The 24,415-nt window shown below is 40.2% G+C and overlaps 1 protein-coding gene across 1 annotated transcript in view; it reads left to right on the forward strand.

Annotated features, from left to right (window-relative positions):
• LOC108681357 (probable chitinase 10) overlaps nucleotides 1-24,415 on the forward strand; it is a 39,151-nt gene that overhangs the window by 5,666 nt on the left and 9,070 nt on the right. The window contains exons 7-24 of the mRNA XM_018170375.2: nucleotides 195-368; nucleotides 2,444-2,572; nucleotides 4,830-4,977; nucleotides 5,249-5,321; nucleotides 5,645-5,731; nucleotides 6,057-6,157; nucleotides 15,214-15,408; nucleotides 15,643-15,802; nucleotides 16,234-16,330; nucleotides 16,620-16,731; nucleotides 17,093-17,208; nucleotides 17,798-17,983; nucleotides 18,704-18,832; nucleotides 20,527-20,668; nucleotides 21,678-21,878; nucleotides 22,268-22,427; nucleotides 22,977-23,079; nucleotides 23,540-23,651. Coding sequence (XP_018025864.1) covers nucleotides 195-368; nucleotides 2,444-2,572; nucleotides 4,830-4,977; nucleotides 5,249-5,321; nucleotides 5,645-5,731; nucleotides 6,057-6,157; nucleotides 15,214-15,408; nucleotides 15,643-15,802; nucleotides 16,234-16,330; nucleotides 16,620-16,731; nucleotides 17,093-17,208; nucleotides 17,798-17,983; nucleotides 18,704-18,832; nucleotides 20,527-20,668; nucleotides 21,678-21,878; nucleotides 22,268-22,427; nucleotides 22,977-23,079; nucleotides 23,540-23,651 — 2,425 coding nt within the window. The remainder of the gene's footprint in view (nucleotides 1-194; nucleotides 369-2,443; nucleotides 2,573-4,829; nucleotides 4,978-5,248; nucleotides 5,322-5,644; nucleotides 5,732-6,056; nucleotides 6,158-15,213; nucleotides 15,409-15,642; nucleotides 15,803-16,233; nucleotides 16,331-16,619; nucleotides 16,732-17,092; nucleotides 17,209-17,797; nucleotides 17,984-18,703; nucleotides 18,833-20,526; nucleotides 20,669-21,677; nucleotides 21,879-22,267; nucleotides 22,428-22,976; nucleotides 23,080-23,539; nucleotides 23,652-24,415) is intronic.

Raw genomic sequence — 24,415 nt, forward strand, 5'->3', positions numbered from 1 at the left:
AAAATCTTTGTCGTCAAGTTTCCCTTCAATCGTTGGATAATGATGTCTGCTCTGCAGGATAGATTAACATGAGCTCGACTCCAATAGTTCAATCAACGTTCCCGCTCAGAGTCGAGCGAAAATTCGGTATTCAATGTATGTAGCAGAAATGCTTACCACTTGACTGACACCACAGAATTTCCTTATTGTGCCAGAACTTCACGGTATCGTACGCACTGGAGATGGGGGTGCCCGCCGAAAAGATTGTACTTGGGCTTGCACTTTTCGGTCGAAATTTCGTGCTGGCGGACAGCAAGAATCATGGAGTTGGTGCTGCTGCTCTGGCAGGAGACCCTGCAGCCGGGGACGGACTCCTCACCTATATGCAGGTGAATGCAAACAAGCATTGCGTTATACGTGAATAATGGATGCAAAGCCCATATATTCACAAAATTGTAAACATGTCAAAAGAAAAAGGATACATGAAATTTAATAAAAAATTATTAGATTATGTATGTAAATTAGAAGCATTGAGAATCAAGAATATTCTACTTATGAAACGCCAAACAGCACTCAAACGGTCTAGTAAAGAGTCTGTCATTATTATCACGAGATTACCTCATATAGGAAATCTATAGGATTGGGGTGCAAAAAATGCTAGCTGCGCTCACATTACTGAGACATATTGCGACTCTATTATGCCAGGTAGGTTCTAGGAACACTTGAGAGAAGCAAAACAGTGATCTATGACATTCAAGCCCAACTGTTTCATTCTCAAGTTAATTTAAGATTTGTTGAGTCGTTAATTGTGCGGTTGAAGGCTGCTTTGGTTCGAAAACCATCTATTTTCTCAAAAATATAGGTCTAAGCCAGTGGTTCCCAAAGTGGGCGATATCGCCCCCCTATAGGGGTGATGGAAAGATTTTGGGGGGCGGTAAGGAAGAAAAGGGCGATAGGGGGGCGGTAGGGGGGCGGCAGTCTGAAGTCGAAGTCAGAAGTTCCAACGTTCGTTTGACTATTTGTACACAAGACGTGCAGCACATGACTCCCAGCGATGGTTTTTTCACCCAGATTCGTTTTTTTAACTTCACCTGGTTTTACGTCTCGAACAAATTTACGGTCGGACTCGTGGCCGACCGCCTCACGTCCAATTTCTAAATTCAACGATCATGGAATATCTCTCAAGCTAATTAACTTACCTCAATGAAACTTTGTACACGTATTCATTAGGACCTAACGATAATGTTTAGCTTATTAAATTTTTTAAATTTTTCCCTCATTTGTTTTTGCCATTGTTAAATGGCTATACGGGCCGAAATTCAAAGTGATCAAGGAATTTCTTCCAAACTACTGAACATATTCGAACGAAATTTTGAATTTGCAATCCTAACTACACAGCAGTAATGTTTAGCTGATGAAAATTTTGTTGATTGTGCTTTCGTTCGCGAGTTTTTTTTTTTTTCATTTCACCTTCAGTCGTGATTTAAACAGCAATACGTGCTTAAATTGCTGTTTAAACAGAAATACGTGGAAGAAATTCTTTGATCACTAGCAGCGAAATTCGGCCTGTATCGCAATATAACTTACGAATGAAGGTGAAATTAAAAAAAATTTACGTGCTAAACATCACCGTTAGGTCATGATGAGTACATTTTCCAAGTTTCATTGAGCTGCGTTCATTGGTTTGGGAGATATTACTTGATAATTGAATTTGGTCCTGAGAACGGCCACGAGTCCGGCCGTAAATTTGCCCGAGACGTCTTAGGTTCCTAGTGCTGAAACAGTTAAAACAGCTGAAAAACATTGGTTCACTAAATGGGGTTCTATTTGTGAAATACACTTGTGTTTAACCTTTAGCTTTTAAAATTGCGGCGTACTAAATTTCAAGAAAAAAACGTATGTTTTTATATATGAGTCTGTGGGGGGGCGCTAGAAATTCACTAGGGAGCCAAAGGGGGCGCCAGCCTGAAAAAGTTTGGGAACCACTGGTCTAAGCAATATTAATAATAATTTAAATCATTTACTATGAATACTGTTCGTGCTGGCACCTGTATGGAGTTACATGGTCAACTTTTATATGTATGATAGCTAGAGAAGCTTCATTTCTAATAATGATTATCACGGTCGAAACTTGCTAAATTTGTTTATCCATAGGAATTTATTGCAACACTGTCTCCTCTTGAGGTAACATGATGGTATCGATGATACTACTCTCTAAACAACCATGAAGTGATGCCTCTAACAAATCCAAAATGCTTTCAATTTGACCGTGCGTTTCTGGCGATGCTATGTGTTATAAAAAGCGGATTATTCATGGCTTTGTTCTAGTACAAAGGCTTTAATGAGCGTAAAGCGTTGAAAAATTCTTGACCATGTTATTAACATTCTGAAGCGAATAATCCGAAACAATAATTGGTTATGAACGCGTTCATATTTGGGGCGTTCATTTAAGTGTGTTTTCCAGATCTGCAAGCGAATAGAGTCGGAAGGAATAGCTTGGTCTCTCGCCCGTGAACAGGAGCAGCGAGCACCGTTCATCTACCGCGGCACGGAGTGGATCGGCTATGACGACTCACTGTCTATTACTGAGAAAGTAAGCTATTATATGCACTGGTAAAAATTTGCGATCTAGGTCCAGATTTGGTATAGTTGAGCACAAGTTGTTCTTTTGTGCACATTTCATTTAGGACCAGAGTGCTTTTTTACTTACAATATCTATATATTTTTTCTCTCTCCGATGAATTAAGCTTTTGGTAGGATTTATGAAATTGAATGTCTATAAGAACGTAAACTGTATCATGTTGCCTAATTCGACTAGTTAGTTTCACGTCCATTTCTGCAATCATAATTGCATTAAATTTTATTATAATTATTCAATATAAATTGATAAATGTATTTTTATTTTATTTTACCATATACATGCAAATTCCTGAGTCAATTTCAACCATTTGAAGCCCCCAGTTATTTCGTAGAATCAGTGAAGAGGCTGAAAGTGAAGAGTAGTATTTCATTTGTGAGTTAGCTGACAAAGTTAACTTCCTTTCGTGTCGGGATGAGATGATATTGTTTTGGTAGCCTGTTTGTTAGGATTTCGATAATATATTGTCATCTCACCTATATAAATTTGGCTCATTCTATTTCTCGGTAGGCTATTGGTTCTTCAGCTAATTCTATACCATGTGCAAGGTTAACTATTATGCGTATTCTAGTACTGTACTTCTATTTAATTTGGTTGCAATTGGAATTAGTGAGTTTACTTCAGCTTCAAGGTTATTATTTTTTATATGTTCGTGATCGTTTTCCTTTAAATTGGCATTATAATTTAAAAATTTCCTAAATACGCCATTTTAAAATTTCCAAATACGCCATCTTAAAAATCGACCTCCTCCAATAATTTCCAAGCTATAGCATTAAGAATTATACCATTTGATTCATAAATGAAATTTCTATAGATCATCCGGCCTTTTTTTCGATTTGTATTTTGTCTTGATTATATACTGAAAAGGAGGAGAACGGGGTAAAAATGGAAAAAATCAGAAAAACTAAAAAATGAAAAGATCTTTAGATATGGTCTTCACACATCGAATGATATGTCTCTCGATATTCTAGCTTTGAAAATCCTAGGAGGAGATAGATTTCTACATATCACTTTTTTTGCCGTTTTCTATGAATTTCACGTTTTCTTTCATTTTTTTCGAAAACTTTAGGGCGGATAGCTAGAGGTCAGCATAGCCCAAGTCCACAGTGCGATTCATATACCTTCCCGAGCGTAACGCAGCCGGGCATCTTCACGGCTTTTGACACATAGCGCCCACCACAACAGCGCAGTTCAGTCACAGGCACTGTTTCACGGCACCGGAGCACAACTGGCCGGAGCGCAGCAGGCCCTACTCCTAACCTAACCCAACCTAACCTAACCTGCGCCTGTTGCGGCAGGGCCTGTTGCGCTGCGGCCAGTTGTGCTCCGGCGCTGTGAAGCAGTGGCTGCGTTTTTTAAAGTTGGTGTGGTGATATGAGTCACTTACACACAGCTCATTGATCTGAGGCTATGTGTAGATATTGCATGCTGATGGTTGGCGTTGGGCCCAGGGCCAGTTTACGAGTCAATTTTGTTACCCACGGCTGCGCTCCCAAAATTTACATAAACAAAAAAGTCATTGATTTATATTTTACATTCGTGTACCAAATTTCATAGTGATCCGTCCGTAAATAAAAAAGTTTTTTTGACCGACTTGCTCCCCAAAATGTGATGTCTGGTTTCTACTTTCATAAAATTGAATGCTTCAAGCATGCATATCGGTATCTAAGTAGCAAAAATAATAATCCAAAAATTTCGCAATATCTGCAACCCTCATATTTTTTAATTAATTAAAATTAACCCTTCCCCTGTTTATGCTACAAGTTTAGATTTTTCTTCTATCAGTGAAGTTCTTGCTTTTGCTTGCATCATTCACTTGTGTTATGTTCAGTTTCTATATGATAGGTCTCGTTGATCATTTATTTAATAAATCGATTCATTAACTGTCCATATTTATGGTCACCAATCAATATTGCCAAACCTTTAGCGATGACCAAAATATTAATTATCAATATCAATAAATATATTAATTAATAATCAATATTACCAAACCTTTAGCAAATTTCTAGCGATGTTAGTGCATTCAATGAACACTGATCTGACATGTGAATTTTTTACACTAAATTTCAAGTCCTGGGAGCAAGCAGTCTGTACACCATCTTCTAGAAACTAGCATGTAGCATATTGGGTACAATACTGTTGTACTGTCAAACATCGTGTCCGCAAAAGCTGCTACCTCAAAAGTTGATTAAAATAAATCTATGTTGTTTAGATAGACCTGGCCAAGATGCTGCACCTGCGCGGAGTGAGTGCGTTCGCCATATCCACGGACGACTTCGAAGGCGAATGTAAGGCCGGCAAGTATCCGCTCCTCAGGACGATCAACGCTGAGATGCGAGAAAGTGGCGTCGAACATAATCGTAAGTCCAAAATGATTATTAGTTTCTGTAAAATATGTATGATAGACAGTTTATTTCTATAGCTACTTGACTCTGAATTCGAAGTCATTATTGTTTGCTATAATCGTGGTCCAACTCTACTAATATTTATTGAATTTAGATGTCTTTGTCACTCAATTTTCAAATACAGTCTTTGTCATGTTTTACTGCGTTTTTCTTTAACATTGTTAGAGGTAACATGGTAAGATAGCGTAGCTGGTGCAGCTGTAAAATAAAAAAATCTTATTTTCAGCGTCAAAATGTAGCGTGGTCGCGTCGAGTAATGTGAGCGTGGCTGTTCTATCCTGTGGATCAGCGAATGATAAGTAAGGCAAACGTTTTAGTTAGATCTACTATTAGTATTTTCTCTTACATATATCTACTATTAGTATTTTCTCTTATCTTGACGAAAATTGTATTATTATTTTAATCATGCCCATTACGTTTCGCATAGTTTGTACTGAATTTTTAGTAGGTCATCGCAATTTCCATTAACTCGTCCCATTCTCGTGTCGCATTGATTATGTTGTATCAATTAATTCGTCCCTTTCCCGTGTTGCGTTGATTGTGTTGTATTTATGAATGTGTGTATATAAGTATTTACGTTATAATTACATTTCATTATTGCTTCTTTCTTGTCCGTTCTCAGCCCAGCAGAATGTGATGCTGGCGACACCGTCCCGCCTCAAACCGTCGTGCAAGCCACGTGCTTGGAGACTGCAGACATGACTGCCAGGTCAGGCTTGTATTCATGCACAGGTCAATTCTGTGAACTGGCATTTCGTTCAGATATGATCTGAAACAATAACTTTTAATTGGTATCTGCTGCAACTTACCTTTCTTCGTGAACAACCATCTCTTCAAGGTGGAAAATTCCAGGTAGGTTGGCTTGGTGTTGCTGAATTGTTTATAAACCGGTATTAATAGATTGATGAAAAGTTATCTATAAAAAGAGCTGCATAGGCACCATCCTTGTTACCAGTCACACTCCGGGCTTATTGCTTTTATATATTATATTACGATTTAATATAAACTTTCTGAGGATTTGTTATTTATTAAAGATGTCACGACGACGGATTCTGGAGACCGTTCATACAGGAGGACGGATGGTTTGACAAGAAGACGGCCATTCTATGTCAGCCGTACGACATCAAATCGGAAGGTAAAATTATCAATTATCCCTTAATATCCTGTCCACTATTGAATTAATTATTGATAAATCACAGTCTTGCAATACTAGAATATAGCCAAGGTTTCGATCCTAATTACCTTATTATGAGTTCGGGACTTCTAATCCCCGGTCACGCTGATGCGGCTCCTTCGTCGTCCTCCGTCTCCGAGTCGTCGCTAGGCGGGTCGTCCCGCCTTCGAGTCCCGGATGTAACGTTGGTGGTGTTCCGTCCATTTGCCCTCATTTGGGACAGCTGATGCAAGATACTGTTGCTTGACACTTGCTGAGGGCAGTTTCCCATAACTGGACAATCCGGTATCTTTCTCAATCAATTATCCAGTCGTCTCTTGAATGTTGCAAGGGTGAACTCCCCTCCTCTCAGCACGTGAGGCAAGGCATTAAAGGAACCCGGTCCTGCCACGGACAGTGATCCCTCACAAAGAGTCTGTACGCTGGCCGCGGCTGTTATTAGATGGGGGAATCCTACACAGTTTCCCCTCCTTTCCTTGTGACGTGTCAATATTCTGGAGGTCTCACTCTCAAAGTTTAAAGCCAGTCCGGTTATTATCTTCCAAGTGTACAGTATGATATACCTCTCTCTTTTCCTCTCCACTGAGTACAGTCCCAGGAGTTTCAATCTTTCCCCAGTAGTCCAGCAGCAGCTCCTTCATACCGCTGATCCTAGACGTGAAGGTCCGCTGGACTGACTCCAGTTTCCACGCCGCGCCCGCTTTGAGCGGCGCCCAAAGTTGGTAGCAGTATTCAAGATTGGGCGCACTAGGGCTCTGAAGGGTGTAATTCTTGGTGCTGCTTCTCTTGTTCGAAATGTCCGCCAGATTCATCCCATCCATTGCCACCTTCGCGCGACTATTTCCTTGATCTGGGCATCGAACGTGGCTTCAGTACTGACACAGCTCGTCTGTTACGACTGCAAATTGAGGTAATAGTTCATCGGGTCAGAGTTCATTGAAATGGTCTTTTGGAAAATGGACAGTCAAGGAGACTGAGAGACAGAGTTGACTTTGAGTTAATACTATATTTATATTACGGAACGAGTGACAAAACGGGGTGAAAGTTAGCAAGGCTTTAGCTGCAGCCAGCAAACGTGTTGCACGAGCGGCAAGGTAGTGACTGACTATCGGTGCTGATGGCACGGCAAAGAACCGCAAGTGTGATGCCACTGAAGGCGACATACACAATTAATGAACAGCTGAGGATGTCGTCAGTACCGGACAGTACACTCAGTACTGACATGTGTACTCATGTGTACTCAGACAGTACACATCAACACTCCGAGATCTCGAACTAGTTGATTCTCCTCAATTTCTGCGCCATCTGATACCAAGTTGCGATGTGGCATCCCAGTCTCTGTGTGGACTCTGTATCTCATTACTTCGAACTTGGTGCCGTTGAACTGCATATTGTTCACTAGGGCCCAATCGTAGATTGTCGACAAGTCATCCTGTAACCTCTAGAAGCCTAGGTCATTTGTTATCTTCATCAGCGCTCTTGTATCGTCTGCAAATGACGATGTGAATGCGAAGGTAAGCTCCGCGTCAATATCGGCAATGTGGATGAGGAAGAGGATCGGTCAAAGCACTGAGCTCCTGTGTAACTCCACTTGTCACCCTCGTTTTTCTCGATTTCGAGCTTCCAATTGCGACAGTTTTTACTCTATCTGTAGGGAAGTTGTGGAACCACCTAAGCAGGCTTCCTCCTACCCCCATGGTCAACTTTGTCATAAGCTTTAGCAAAGTCCAGGTACCGTCAAACGGGGTGATAAGGAACGAGCAGGGTAATAAGGGACAATCCTCCGACATTTCGTAGAAATGTTGTAGCAGCTGAACTAATTAAAATATTGCAAAACTAAAAATAGTGGCGTAAAGTTCAACATTTTTCCTATTTATGTAGCATAAAGCAAGGTAAGAAATCATACATTTACTACCTGTAAAAACACCCTGAAAAAAGTGTGAAAAGTGAGAATTTGGAAAAGTACCTCTGCCAAGGTCTGCAGCAAAAAAAATATTCGCCGTATTGAAAAATTTTACTTACATAAAAGTTGCACACAGGTGTTGGCTTAAAAACGTGATTGACAGAATTTGTGTAGCTCATTAGAAAAAATAGCGGCCATTTCCGCACGACGGGGAAATAAGGGACAACCCCCCGGGGTAACAAGGGACACTCCTAAAAATGCATTTACAGTAGAACCTTGGTTAGCAAAGGCTCCAGTTAACAAAAAAATTATTTAACAACAAAGAATTTTGATTACAATTACCTCGCTTAGCGAAAAAAATTCCACTTAACAAAATATTAATGCATCATCGGTCATCACAAAACTGTGCATAGAATGTCATAGATAGAATTGTTCACCAGGCAACATAGAATGAAAAGTAATTAACCTAAACTATGATTTTTTCTCAAAAAAATATGATGGGTGTCACTAAAATATTCCCTTCTGTTTTAGGTATGTTTTTTTACAATCTTTTTTTTTGTTATAGTGAAATCACTTGACCCAATTAAAATGGTGTGAAATTACATCCGCCCTGTAAGCTTACAGATACAGGAGAAATGCTACATGGCTGCTGATATGAAGCTTGCAGGGGACAAGGTTGTTGTCAATCCTCAATGGCATGTCCATAGATAAGGTAATATCATATCAAAAATACGTTAATGTATGGACATGGTAATATCATATCAATAGAGGAAAAACAAGTAAAAATCCCAGAAAATGTCATTTATTCTACATCTACATCATCTAAAAAAGAAGATGGGGACTTCAGAGTACTTTTAGTAATGAATGAGTACACTCTGCATGCTTCAAACGTTTTAAATTAAGTTTTATATCAAGTGTCCCTTATTACCAAATTCTCAGGGATAGTTCAGGAGGCTTTTATTTTGCGTCTTGCGCCGTACGAATAGCATATGGAAGTTTTTTAGAGATGCCATACGATAGCCCTCGCACATACCTTTAAATTGAGCCCAAACTCTATGAAATGTTTCATGTTAAGAAGTTATTAAGGAAAACGCTCAAAACCGTCCCTTATTACCCCGTTTGACGGTAGAGTACGTCCACGCCGGCTCCCTCCTCCAGCTGAGCCACCAAGCGGTGATGGTGCTTCAGTTACTGAGACAACAGGAACGATTACGTCGGAAACCATGTTGTCCATTATTATACAGGTCTGCCTCTCCCATATACTGGACAAGCCTCTTTGCCACTATCTTCTCAAAAATCTTGATCACATGTGAGGTCAAGCTCACAGGTCTGTAACTTTGGGGTCTGTCCCAAAATTTGGAGTAATCGGTCCCACTTTGAGACCCTCAGGGAAAATGCCCTCTGTCATCAAGGCTTTCCAGAGCATTGTGAGCGGAGCCTTCAGTGCTCCATCACACTTCTTCAACAGCACTGCCAGAATGCCATCGGGTCCTGGGGCTGAAAACGTCGCCAGTTCTTTGATACTTATTTCTATGTCCTCTGGTCCAAACTCAATGTTCTACAATCCCCTTCGACCTGGCAGCTCCTGGAGAACTTCAATTTCATTCTCCTGTCTTAAGTAGCGGGAGTTACTGAACACTAATTCAAACTGCGATCACAGTAACTCGCACGTGCCATGGTCATCTCCGACAAGGACTTCAGCGGGCCCACTGGCGTGTTTATTGTAGCCATGGACTGAGCGTATTTAAAAAATTCTTGGGGTTCTCTCTTATGACCTCAACCACTCGCTCTTCAGCAGCTTCTTCTTCCGACCTGTGCGAGTCCAGCAAGTCATGCACAAGGAAACCAGTTCGATTTCCTTGTGCAAATCTACTAGTCTCTATCTTTTCAGTTCACTAGTGGAGTCAGTTATTTGTTTATTCAATCTCTAGCGTTTTCTCATTAGGGTTCATCGGTCTCCCGGAATGCTGCGGACTTTAGGGCATGTTTTTTCTCGGGTTATGACGCACTCATACCTGTGCTAGTTTCTTACATAGTTTTGTGTATATTTCCTCTGCATTCATCTCATGAAACTCTTCTCTCCAATCAATTTCGTCAATTTCATTCCAAATTGCCACCCAATCCGTTCTTCGATGGTGGGAGTCAAGTCCTGCCAGTCTCTCTTGGGGTATAGACATGGGCTGGGTTTCAATTCCAATTGTCGTATCCACCATAACTAAGCAATGGTCAGACAGTGAGGTCTCTTCTACCAGAACGTCAACCACCATGCTTTCATTATTAGTAAAGAAGAGATCGAGGATCTTGTGTTCCCTTGTCGGTAGCCGTACTTGCTGACTGAGCAAGTGTTCCGCAGCAAACTTCACTAATTTAGCTTCTTGACTTCTTCGCGGTCATAGAATTCTAAGCCGCCAGGGCTTGTCTAACGAATACGTGGGAGATTGAAGTCCCCCCAATTATCAGGCTGGGGGCTGGATCACCCAGTTCAGCCACCCTGGTCTCTATTTCTTTATGGGTTTTGTTAAAATTTTCCGGTGGGCAAGCAGGCGGTTTATAGACTGTATATAGTTATTTTATGTGGAGTATCACGTGTTCAACACAGCCATTAGAGTTTGCAGATTTAGATCTTAATTTCACAGTGCTTCTTGCAAGGGAGTTCCTAAGGTAGACAATTACTCCACCTTTCTTTCTCCCTCCTGCCGGTCCGCGCGGTAGTGTTGGAATCCTTCCACTGCAATTTCTGCATCCAGAAAATCTTTTCTTAGGTGCGATTCCGTTAGTGCAATCATAAAAATTCCACCCCCGTCGGCCATCTCTCTCAGCAGGCCAATCTCGTGACGCGCTCTTTGTGGAAAGAATCCCTGCAAGTGGGCCAGCAGAATGCCAGACTCTCGCCATCTTGGTGCGCTAACCTGCAGCGACACCACTCTGCTTTACGCCCCAGGCTCAGCAGCTCCTGCATCTGGAGTTTCATTAGTTCCAGCTGTTGCATCTGGTGTTGTATTTGCTTCCTCATTTATAAAAAAAAGTACTGAGGTAACCTCTTGTCCCCCGCGTGCGTCCCTGTCCCATACGCATGGGCCACTCACTGGTGTAGCTAGGTCATAAGATAACATAACATTGCGATCTCGGCGCTGCAGTGTAGGCCTGATGTGGCCTGTCGCCGATTCTTTTCCTTTTCGTGCCTTGTTCACAGAAGATCTAAAATCGTGTCATTTGACCGGATCTTTTCACGACTGACGAAAGTTTGAAATAGCTACTCGACTTCCACCAGGTTCGATATGGTGCTAGGCATTTCAAATCTGAACATATATTTTCCCATAGCTTTATCTAGTCTGTTCTTGAACGCGTTCATACTTGGAGCGCCAACGATGTCATCGGGGAGGCTGTTCCACATGTCGGTGATTCGAAGCGAGAAGAAATTTTGTCGCGTGGAGAAGTTGCAGCGCAGTTTTTTTAGTTTATAGATGTGGCCCCTGGTTTTGGTTCTTGTTTCAAATTCTAGTAATCCTTCGGGGACCTTGTATCTCGCCTTCTCCAAGAACTACCCTCATCACCGCTCCTTCTGCCACTGTTTCCCGCAACCCTATCACTGCCCTGTCTTCCTTGTGATGGTGGGGCCTGTGAGGGTGAGGGTGGGGGCTGGCGTCCAGCTGGAGCCCTTCGTTGTGGGGTGAATCATTGCTGCCTCCTCTTCTGTCGGCTTCCACCATTCGCTCCCGTAATTTTATGTGAAGGAATGTGCAGTTGTCATTTGTGCAATCCCCTTTCTGCATAACACTCCAGTGCAACTTAGGGTGATAGAACGCGCAGTCCCTTCCTTTTTTGCACCCTCGTGGATGCCCGCTTCCGTAGGAACAAAATTTATAACACATTCTGGGATGTGAAAATCTGCAGCCATCGCCCTATCTCCCGTGTTCACATTTCTTTTGCAGGTACTTCTAGCAAACGCCTTTCATTGCTGGTGGTCTGCTTGAGGGTACATCTTCAACTAGGGTGGATGGTAGGGTTGTAAGGGTTGGGAGAGCTGCGAAAGGACGATGGCAAGCCATCTTCTAAGGCACCATTCTCGGGGGTTTGAGTGGTAGCAGAAGCATTGGTAATTCTAGCGTTAGGGTCTAAATCAGAGGAAGGAATGATGGTGGGATCAGATGCTGGGGCACTGGAAGGGCTGAGTTAGTTAGTTTAGTGGCCGTAGTTGCTAGCGCTTCAGGTCGAGCTATGGAAGGGCTGAGGGCAAGTTTGAGGCAGGGGGTAGATGTAGGGTTTGGAGTGAGGGAAGAGGTGGGTAACGGGGTAGGGGAAGAGGCAAAGGTAAGGTGAATGCATGAAAAGTGGAGGTGGTACGGGGGGAGGTGTGGCCGAAGTCAGTGGTCACGCCAGCCACCAGTTTAGGTCGATCCGTAATGGCTGCGATAAGTTTATTTCCGTTTTCTTTAAATTTTTTTTTGCAAATATTCATTACACAGTTCTTACATTTATAGGTAACTCTGATTTGGTCGAGCCGAACAAGACAATAAATCGGCATTTTGGTGCATTTTAGAAGTATGAATAGCCTGCATTTGCGGCACTGTACTACAAGCGCCGCATTACACTGCTCATTACTAATTATGCTCGAACTTCCCATAGTGGGTTGCATAACAACACATTTAGCCTCTAACCTTGTTTTTTGTTCTCTTTTACAGTAACACTGAATATTTTGTTCAGTTGGGTTCTCTGTATTAATCACTGAGCTATAACACTGACCAAAACATCCTGTACCCAAAGTGCTGGATGCTCGACAGGAAGTCGTAAATAACTTCGTAGGCTTTCGGGCGTTGCGGCCACACTTATTTCACTGATTTCTGTAAAAACTTGACACTCTACTTCACTACTTCACTTTGTGAATGTTACAATTCCACTGTTCAGAACTGTTTACGCTTTTTACCGAGTCCTATTTATTTGTAAAAAGTAATTTCCTGAACACTTTCACAATGAACAATTAATACCTTTTTACTGACTTTCCTGATTTTCCGCCGAAACACTGAATTTCTTCACTTTGGCCCAAGCTGTATACATTAACAACTGGCCGACAAAGAATAATAACAGTCAAAAACTAACAATTAACTTCAGGCAACGATTCTAGACAGAGCTGACACGTGCGTTCTCGACCGCGTCTACGAGGGAAGTCCCATGTGATATCCCCACCCTGTCTCCCAATTGTCTCGTTTACTCTTAGTCCTTTACAGCTTTCTGCCCCTCACCACACTCTGCCTCTCGCCATACTCTGCCCCTCCTCACACTCTGCCTCTCACCACACTCTGTTCCTCCTCACACCCTGCTCCTCACCACATACTCTCTCACCACACTGCCCCTCCCCACACTCTGCCTCTCACCACACTCTGTTCCTCCACTCTGCCCCTCACCACTCTGCCCCTCACCACTCTGCCCCTCACCACTCTGCCCTTCACCACTCGGCCCCTAACCACTTATTCATTTCAGCAATATTTTAATGATTGTTCATTTCTGTAAAAAAAAGTTTGAATTCGAAGTCATTGTTCACGTTAATTATTTTTCAAACATATAGATATTCTAACTGCCCAAATATTTTCACACTATGAGTAAAATCATGCATTGACGATTGTGAATATTTATATACAAATGCATGTTTAGGTAGAAGAGAGGTCAAAAATGACCCTTTTCTGGCGATAAAATTCCAGATGCTATATTGTCTTGGACTGAATTCGAGGCTACCTAAATCTTCTCTTTTCAGCCAAGTAACGTTGAAGCCAAGGACAGTAAGTAAGACATTCTTGATACTCAGTCCAGGTTTACTGCCGGAAAGTTCGACCGTAAAGCTGCACACAATAGAGCATATGTAATACTCGAAACAACAACATTAACTTTTAATCTCACTGAAAGTTAACAAAATACCAAAAAACTCGTTATACATAATCGATGGCAAGGTACTGAACGTTGCGAAAAAATAATAATCGTAAATTAAAGCTGGCAACAATCTAAATATTTCATCTATGTGTAAATAATGCAACAATGACAGAAATAGCGTAGAAAACAAAACAAGCATCACACTTACAAGATGTGGCGCGTCGATCCTATTCATCAGTTCGATTGGTCGCTAAAAATTAACTATTACATTGAAACAACATCAAGTTTACGCACGTCTAGACAGAAAGAAGATGGAGATTCGGTTACACGATAATGACCGACAATAAGTAAAACAAAGAAATGTCCAGAAAACTACTATTGCATTTCACAATGGGCATACCAGGTTCATCATGATCAAATAAACACTAACACAAGACACAGTGGAACAAAGACTTGATATGGACAATGAATGAACTGCATTCCTAGGCCATGAATTAGCTACACATTTCATCTCGTGCTTACGCAGGTGCTTGTCTCCACTAAATGAGACGCCGTATGCTGCACGCTAACAAGCGGAAGTAGAGCTTGGCGGATGGTTCTGAGAGAAGGCAGAGCGCTGTAAACCCTAAACTCCAATAGTTTAACTCGCGCGACGCGACATATATTCTATTGTGTATCGAGTCCTTTATTATTTTTTAATGTAACAAATTATTGAATTAACACATTTATGTTACTTTATCCTTCATTGAAGTCTTGGTTTAGTTTTGATAATTTATTTTCAGGTGTTTTGATATCTTTCATATCTTTGTAATTTTTATACAGTAAATCTGTATGTATATAGAACTCGTGTTCATTACGAATTTATAAATTCCGTTGTTTCTTATTTGTAAGTATGTTATTGCAGGCCAGTGTTTAGACATTTTTGCGGTATGTACAGCTAGTGTGTAATGAATGGTAATTCAGCAGGAGAGTCTGTACACGAAAATATATGATCTGAATTAATGTGTACTGTTCTTTTTACTGTATCCAACTACTGTATTTTACAGTATAATCAATTTTTTTAACGTTCCAGAGAATTTTGATTAACTTTTTCTCAAATGTTAATGTTCATTACTACGTACACTAAATGCTGTATAATATCACAGTCGAAATAGTCAATTAACAGGAGATACTTCAACACCAGCGCTGCAATCACACATTTCGTTCCCGCGGTACTTGCTGCATTTAAGAATGAAATAATATTTTGATGCAGGGTCAAGTCATGGCCATGAGAATAACGTGGTCGCGTGTTTCTACGAGAGTTGGTCGGTCTACAGGCCCGAACTGGGACAATTCAACATCGATGACATCGACGCCAACCTCTGCACCCACATCAGCTTCTGTTACCTGGGCTTGAACGAACACACGTCAACCATCATGGAGATCGATGAATACGCTATTCAACAAGGTGTGGCTTCATTCATTCCTATAGGACAATGAAACGTTATATGTATGCAATGTTTGTTTTCTTTTTCAGTTCATATCTAAAATATCGATTTTATCTATCAATATCAGCACGTTTGCTCCCAACCTTAACTATACGATTCATATATTTGGTCACGCTTGTCATCAGAATGATACGGATAAGCCCTGTTCTTCAGCTTAACTAAATTTGTTCCTGCCTGTCATGTTCCTAAATCAGGAGCCTTGCAGAAGCTGGTGGCGCTGAAGGAAAAGAATCCCTCGCTGAAGGTGACGGCTGCTGTGGGTGGTTGGACGGAGGGCTCGTCTAAGTACTCTGCTATGGTGGCCTCTCCGGGCAAGAGGCAAACTTTCATCACATCCGTGATCGATTATCTTCAGTGAGAATATAGTTTTATTATATTATGTTCTACCATACTGATATTATCTCTGTTTGCTTCCAAGTCACATGTGTCGTATATGGACTATACTTCTTTTTTTGAGAGTTGTATCTCGAAGCGTATTCAAATAATCCATTTACGTATCACTGTGAATTTTGTTTTTGCATCTTGCTGTATACCATTATATGTTTGGCTTCCTTATCTTCTATTTCCTTTTGTTCATCTGACTAGCTTATTTCCGAAATTTCATAATACATGGAAGACATGATATGACCCGATACGTTAAGAACTTCATAACTAAGACAATTAAGGGAGTATCTGCCTTCACTAATTTGATTGTCATTGCTTCATGTAGCAGCATCGATAAAAAATTATTATATATTATATGGCATCATTATATTATATCATTAAATGTTGCTGGACTCGTTCAGACTTCACAAGCTGGATGGCCTGGACATATCATGGCAGGACCCTGGGGTGCGTGGAGGCACCGACCGAGACAAGAAGAACCTGGTGCTGCTGTGCCAGGCAAGAGTCGAGTAACGCGACCTGTACCATTCAAGAAAAATAATTTGTCGCATTAATTTTTAATCTAATCTATCATATTAATTTTTAATCTAATCTGTCACATTAATTTTTAATCTAATCTGTCAGATTAATTTTCGATCTCTATATCAGTAAATCAGTAAAGCCATTATTATCCGATTACGATTCTAGTAGCTGCTCTGGTGTGTTTTCGAGATATTTCGCCGGTATATTTACCGGACCTGATTGTTCCTTTTATCCGAAAGACACCATATAATCCTTGGTTTTTCAGGAGCTGAAGGCAGCGACTTCCTCTCTAGGGTACCAAGTGAGTGTCGTGGTCAGCCCATTCAGCTACATCATCGATGGGGGCTACGATGTCGCCAGGCTCGCCAATACTGTCGGTTAGTTCTTGTATTTTATTATAAATTATTTCTCTGATTCAGGCAGGAAGAGAATTTGTAAATACAATGACAGCTTGCTCAAATAAACGGAAGAATTAGCCGGTGAAAAATTTTCTTCAGCTGTTTTTGCTACGATTTGTATCACTTACTAATAAGGCACCGACTGCATCTTGGTTCATTATACAAGTGAATAAAATTATAGCCTATGCTTCACCACTAAATCAAATAAAATATTTTTAAGTTACCGTAGTAATTCAGCGCATATATTTAGTACAGGTACTTAAGATAGTGCAAGATATAGTATGTCTAATTGTTCAATTACTGAACTAATGAATAACTGCAAGATGTTCACAATACGCAGACCTGATCTACCTGGCGGCGTACGACTATCACGGCAAGTGGGACGGAGTTACGGGGCACCCGGCGCCCCTTTACCCTCGCGCCTCTGAGGGGGCTGAAGACCAGCACCACAACGTCGTGAGTCTCAGCTGCCTCCCCACCCCTCTCCTCGCTTCCACATAGGGGCAGTTATAGCAGAACTCGATTAAAGAACACGTAGCGGCCGGTTTCTCGTTTGTGATTGGTTGGTTCAGCATGAAAAACCCTTAGAGATTGGTTGATAGCTCTATTAACGAACTCCTAACTCTTTTGTTAGTCCAGCCTCAGGTCTTATTGTTGAGTTATAATGGATTTATGCGTGCTTCCTTCTGTCCCTGATCTATAGCATGTTTATCCATCACTGCTCAGAAGATTAATTCGAAGCTTTCTGAAATAATTGCGACGACAACTTCTCTTTTAATCAGCAGATGAAAACGGTAGCATCCGTATAGATAAAAAGTGCTATTTGAAACATTACATAGGCTTTCAAATAATGTTTCAGAGATTATTCTTGCCAGTTATGTAGTTAAATTCTTGCCAGAATTTATGTAATTAGCTAGGGCTGGCAGAAATATATAGTTACGCAGTCATTGCAAAACAGCGTGTGCATTTTTCCCTCCAGCCTGCGCATGTTCTTTACTTTAAAATATCGCTTGGTTGACACTTTGAAATTGATTGTTTTTTCTAGAACGGATCTGTGTCGTACGTGCTGTCGAAGGGTGTCCCGCCTAAGATGTTAGTTCTTGGTCTACCGTTCTTCGGACGAGCCTTCTTCCTGCGCGACGTCGATAAGAACTCCATTGGCTCCCCTAGTCTACAGGATGGCTACCAAGGACCGTACACGCAGGAGGATGGCTTTCTCGGCTACAATGAGGTAGAAAATTGAGCAGAATATTGATTCGGAGAGAAAAAAGTGGTAGCGTTCGTTTTAGAAAAACTGATAGTTGGATTACAATGGTATAAAATCTTTTTGATGTGTAATATAATTCGTCCGATTGGGTTGTCTCCGTTTCGAGAAAGTTTTTGCTCAACGTTCATTCAAGATTCGTATTGAGGTTGAGATCCTGATAATTGAAAAGTGTTTCGTTGTAATGTTTCAATTACTCTATTAACATGCAGCTATAAATTCAGAATAGACAATGAACCAAATTTCTCTCTATTATTTCGAACTTTCGACCGTCGATCAATGGACATGAACTGATTTCAGATAGATGGGTAAGCAGACACAAACCCCGGAAAATGGGACGGTGAGAGCAATAATAGGTTGATATTTTATTTCGGGTGATAATTATTTCATTGGTATTATCAGAGTTGAGTTTCAGCCATTAAGTCAAGTTAATTGAATGGAATTACCCCATCGCAATTCAGATTCTGACTGAACTTCACCGTCTAGCCACGAACAGCCAACCAAATTTATATTTTAGCCTTGTACATGGAACGGTAGAAAATCCATTTCCTCGTACTTCTGTCCACATTAAAACAGGTTATACGAGAGTACCATTTTATTTGAAAACTTCTAATACTAACATGTTACCATTTAATCCACGAATAAAAGTCGTAAATTGCTTGGAAAATTGTCTCTGAATTACAACAGATATGCGAGAAGCTGATAACGGAAGGCATCCTCTGGACCGAGCGTCGACATCCGGAGCACCAGGTTCCGTACGTCTACCGAAACAATGTCTGGATCGGCTATGACGACGTCGTGTCACTCTCTGACAAGGTGATGTCACATAAAAATTTAATTTCACGCATGCACATTCATGGATGCAAAATAGCATCTGCTTTTCATAGTTTTTATTCGTAGTGAGATGATCCATAGAGCTTTGTCCCAATTATCGATTAAAGATCGAGAAAGTTTTCAACTTTCAGTGGATATGTGGAGCGAAATCGAGACAAGCAGAAACGTCCCGGAAAGAATATAAGTGTAGTAATTCACTTGGGTTCTCTACATCAGCTTTGGCACATCACAGGAGATAGATCACGAGTTCCCACATAATCTTTAATACAGCAGCAGCAGCAAACAGTATGTACAAATGAGGTATTGGAGGAGACTTCCGACAAGGATGAGATCGTAAAGTCAACAACCTTAATATCTAAAATAGCTCGTCCCTAGTAAGTCCCGTCCGTAATAAATTTAGGTCCGTAATGTCGGGATAACCGCTATTTTGTAGTATAAATGACTAAATCCTTACAATGAGCTTTGCTATTTCTCGGTAATGCACATCTATTTATGTTTACATCGTTTTATCGTTATTTCGAGTTATACCCGTTAAACCTTACTCGGAAATTTGAAATTTTAATAACTCAATATTTTTTGATCAAATTGTCATTTTTAAGCATTAAGCCGTCACTCGATGCATAATTTTGCTAATTCTCAACATGACCACAAACTAGAAAGACCAGAGAAAGCCGCTGTCAGGTGACACATGGACAATGCTAGTGACTTTACGACAACTTGAGCTCGTGCTGAATGAGAACTAACAATGTTGTGACCGATTATTTAAATTGCATCAAATATGGTGCATTATTAAACGAATACTGAACAGTAACATTATTCTGCCAGCCCCACATCTCCATGTCTACTCTTGATTGTAACAGTCAAGTTGTGTTCTCGCCGAATGCGTCAAACTGCCTAATAATAATTAAAGACTGTCGGTAACTTTTTGATCCTTGAGTCTGGAACGTGTAATTTTGTATCGCATTGTACTTTGATACTTCATATTACCCAGAATCTTTGTTGTATGTCTCGTTTTATTCTCGTCTCAATCTTTCTGGTATGTCTCAAGATTACACAGCCCAATCTGACATCTCTTCTTAGTTCTATCAGTCTCTACTCTTGAGTTTGAAATTATTTCACGAGATTTCAGCGGCTTTTTATTTCTTCTCACCCTCCTGGACCTGATATGAAAGTCTGCAAAAGAACATAGGACTATAGCCTTCCCTATTAGGGACTATGTATCTTCCTAAATTATCTTAACCAGAGACTTCATTTGCCATTAGACTTGGTATGCCGACTAATCAGTCGATATAAATATTAACCAGTCGGTATGAATGGTAAAGTGAACATCGTGGAAATGATAGACGCACCCTATGCCGATGGCTATATGCAGTCTTGACCTCTGTGTTTGTTAGTGACATGTTATTTTATATATTTTTCTTCGGCGTTCTATAATTACAGATAAATAAATCGATTAGCACCAGGAGTTTCAGAATTTAGCTTCACAGAATCAACTCAGTGAAAGAATAGCACAATAAACTGCAGCCAGTGCCGTGGCTCACTTTGGCAATTCGCGGGGAATAGCATGCTGAAGTAAAAGATTAAGATATGATTATTGTTAACATGTGTTGCGAATGAAGAGCAAATCTAAATAACCGTGTTAGGCGACCATCACATAAATAAATGTTCTGTTTCAGATAAAGCTGGCTAAAGATTTTGGCTTGAGAGGAGTGTACGCGTGGGCCGTGGACACGGACGACTTCAGAGGGCGCTGCGGCAACGGAAAGTTCCCTCTTTTGACGCATGTCAATGAGATTATGAAAGACGACAGCAAAAGTGGTGAGTTTTTGTAGTATCTTACTACTCCATATTGACGAAGAATTTTGCTTATGGCTGATTTCCATTCAGAATAATATGAAAATAAATGATTATATCATTGTTGGAATTACAGGACATTCGAATTGGCCGAGGTAGTGTCATGATACTTTTTCGTGCCGGGCCATCAAAAATGTTTTTCTTCGACTTTATCGTGCTCCATCCTCCTGAACTGAAAAACGATGCTTCGAATCTAACAATAACGTGTTTCTAATAATGCGTAGATAAGTTTCATGTTACTCGGCACTATTAAGACATTTGATTTGAATGACAAAAATTCACGGGCTTTACTCACACTCATATACTACAGAAGTTCGGCATTGCTATTTTTTATGTCTTATTAGCAATTCAAGAGACTGGTAACTCTAAGCTAAAAACAGCCCAAAATTAAGAGAAAAAGTAATTGATCAATCGCATTCGTACGTACCATATAACTATCGTGCCTGCGTCATTTCTATACCCCTCACATTATAATGAATAGGATTAACGTGGCTGGAAAAGGATTATTAACGTTGCGGAGAATTCGAAATAAAGAGAATGTTGCCAACAAACCTTGCCCGGAAATAGTGGCGAAAAACTTTAAATTTCAGAAAGCGAATTTTAAAGCAAGAAAGATAAAATAAAATGCAACTTCAGAAGAACAGAAATAGCTGTGAAAATAAGTTTTTTTTCAATTCTGTTATCCATTAATATCTATTTGAGTTTTATTCGGCAAGCATTTTCCAAGTTATTGGAAGATTAGTCGGTTCAATCGATGTTTTTGTCTACAGCTAAAAATATTTCTTTCGTTTGCTGTGCGATCAAAGTGATCAAATTTCTAATCATCTGCATGCAGGGAGTTACGGAAGCTTGGGCGAAGCGTCTTTGTAGCTCCACAATCTACATATACCTATATAGGTTACAAATAGCTGATTAAAAATGGTCAGAAATTGTCACAAATAATTGTAAGACTAACCTCGCAAATGGTATTCAGCGAACAAGTTGCCGAGTAAGCGACCGCCAGTGGTGGCGTGCTTCTTCGCGAGTTGGTCCGTGTACCGCTCTTCCTTGGGCAAGTTCGACATCTCGCTTGTGGACGGCAACCTGTGCACGCACCTTGTCTTTTGCTTCGCTGGACTGGACAAGGAAACTCTAACTATCACTGACCTCGACAAGGATTTTGTTCAGAAAAGAGGTGAATGGTTAAGACACCAGAAGCTCTTATTGAGATTCCTGTTGTTTTGGTTCAAGTTGAATAGCTAATAACTTGGATAATTATTTGCCAATACAATTATATACATACATAAATGTGGGTTTGCAACGGATGTTAGAAACATAAATAGCATCTAGAGCATGTTTAGAATTTTTCGACTGCGTATGAGTTGTCTTTTTAAACGTATTAAGAAATATTAATTTATGCACAGATATGGAATGTTTTAACTGAGTGTTTGTAAAATGTGTGAAAAAACTGCTACTTAACGCATTGTATTCATTCATTGTATTCAAATTCATATATATATGATAGTTAATCATCGTATTGGGTTTGATGAAATCGTTATTGTGTGGTAAATCCTTCTTTCGCAGGTGCCTACGCACAAATGCAGCTCGTGAAGCGCACCAGCCCAGATCTCAAATTGACGGTCGCCATCGGCGGCTGGACTGAGCGGTCCGAAAAATTTTCCAAGATGGCCGCCTCACCATCGTTGAGGAAAACCTTCATCGATTCTGTCCTCGAGTACCTCGAGTGTGTGCTGTTACAGCCTCCTAGTTTGCTAACTATGAAGCTGGAGGAGAGCAACATTTATTGTATTGATTGGAGTGAAATTTGTTGACCAAATTTTTGTGTATTTCTACTTTTTGTTTCTTTTAAATGACACACAAAAGGAAAAGCATTCGTACCTCATTATTTATGGTTATTTGATTTTATTTTGAAGGTAATATAATTATGGCGGTCAAATTAATTGGGTAAGTGACATAACTGCATGATTCTCATATATCTATTTATTTTCAACCGGAGATTCCGGCATCATTCATATCCTGGTAATTCCTGACATTTTTCATGTCAGCTGTTCATTGAGACTAATTCAGAGCACTCACTTATCAATTCAAGCGATAAAGACTCTTCCATAAAATGCCATGATTTCCGCAAAACTTGAAAAACATAGAAAAAAATTAAATCTTCTTGCGAATTCAACGTTCAAGTCTGCAATTAACACAATATTTAAAATAAGACAGAAAACCTTTGCGCGTTCATTTTTATCTCTATCACTCCTGACGAGATAAAATTGCACAGGAGCAACTCGCTGGATGGCGTGGATATGGTATGGCAAGATCCCGTATTGCAAGATCGCGGTGGCCAGACAGGGGACAAAGAAAACTACGTCATTCTCTTGCAGGTCTAATTTCGAGCTCGTGTTAATTGCTGTAAGAAGTATGAACTTTCTCATATTCACTAATTCACTTCGCTCTAACTTGAACATATCTCAGATTTGGCAAAAAGTACTCTAGAACTTCTCAAAGTTTGTCCCTTCATCAAATCCCGCAAATCGTTAACTGAAATGACTCATAAAGTAAGCAGTTATCAATTTAATATTACTATTGACTCGTTAGTTAACGTTAAAATATTTTACCGCTTTCTGTCCCTTACACCTTGCGCACAAAAATTAGTTATCTACTAATCTACTTCAACGAGTCCTTGCCGTGGTTGACTTCTCGTTTATTTGCCCTCAGCGTTACCCCTACCCGTAGTGCCCATTTGATTGATCACGAGATTTTTTATATGACTGAGTATTAATCTTATAGTGTCAGCAGCACCCCTCATGATGAGTAGAGTATTACCTTGCAATATATCACCAGGAGATGGCAGCAGCGTTCGCAGGTCAAGGCTACCATCTGGGCGCTACTGTGAGCGCGAGTGAAGAGGTTCTCGATGCTTCTTATGACCTTTCAGGCATCGCTGCGGCTGTGGGTGAGAATTCGCTAATTATAATTCATTTTGGCACTAAATCAGTTTAACAACACTATAGATCTAACTAACTTATAGAGTTAGCAACTATATTCTAATCTGTGCATTTCATTTCTATTTTTCAGGACACATTATTTAAAAATATAAATAATGCAAAATACGCTTCAAAAATTTTACATATATATTACATTTAGTTTTCACTTCATGTGTTTTTCATGGTGGTGCAACATATTTAGAAGTCCATATTTTTGAACTGTGACATGAATTCTTTAAAGAATATCTTTCGTATATTTTCTGCATTTCGCCTTTATGTGCATCACCAGATATCTCTGAATAGATATTGCTAGTAAATATTGTGTACGATGGCATTCTAAATTTATCATAATATTTAGTCGTCTTCTTGAAGCATTAAGTAATTAGGTTAGCACTTGAAATTACGCGAAAGGAGAAGGTGCGGTCTGCACGTTATAAAAACCCATTACAGCGTTATAATCGTTTAGGTACAATAGCCGACAAGGGTTAATTGAGTGATTTCATTTTTTTCGATGGCGTTGCAATTTTCAGGTCTGTTTTTGTTTTTTTGGTTCAATGCACTGAGGATTACAAATGACGTAACGGGCGTCATAATAGGCGCTACTTAAGTTAAGGGAGCCCAAAGTCAATCCTTCAATGATAGAACACAAGATATCTCTGTTGGATGGTTTAATGCGGCAGATTAATGGTGAACTCCTACTTGAATGAACACATTTTGATTTTGTAGACTTAAA

Source organism: Hyalella azteca, unplaced genomic scaffold, assembly GCF_000764305.2.
Source record: "Hyalella azteca isolate HAZT.00-mixed unplaced genomic scaffold, Hazt_2.0.2 contig90, whole genome shotgun sequence".
NCBI classification, from domain to species: Eukaryota; Metazoa; Arthropoda; class Malacostraca; order Amphipoda; family Hyalellidae; genus Hyalella; species Hyalella azteca.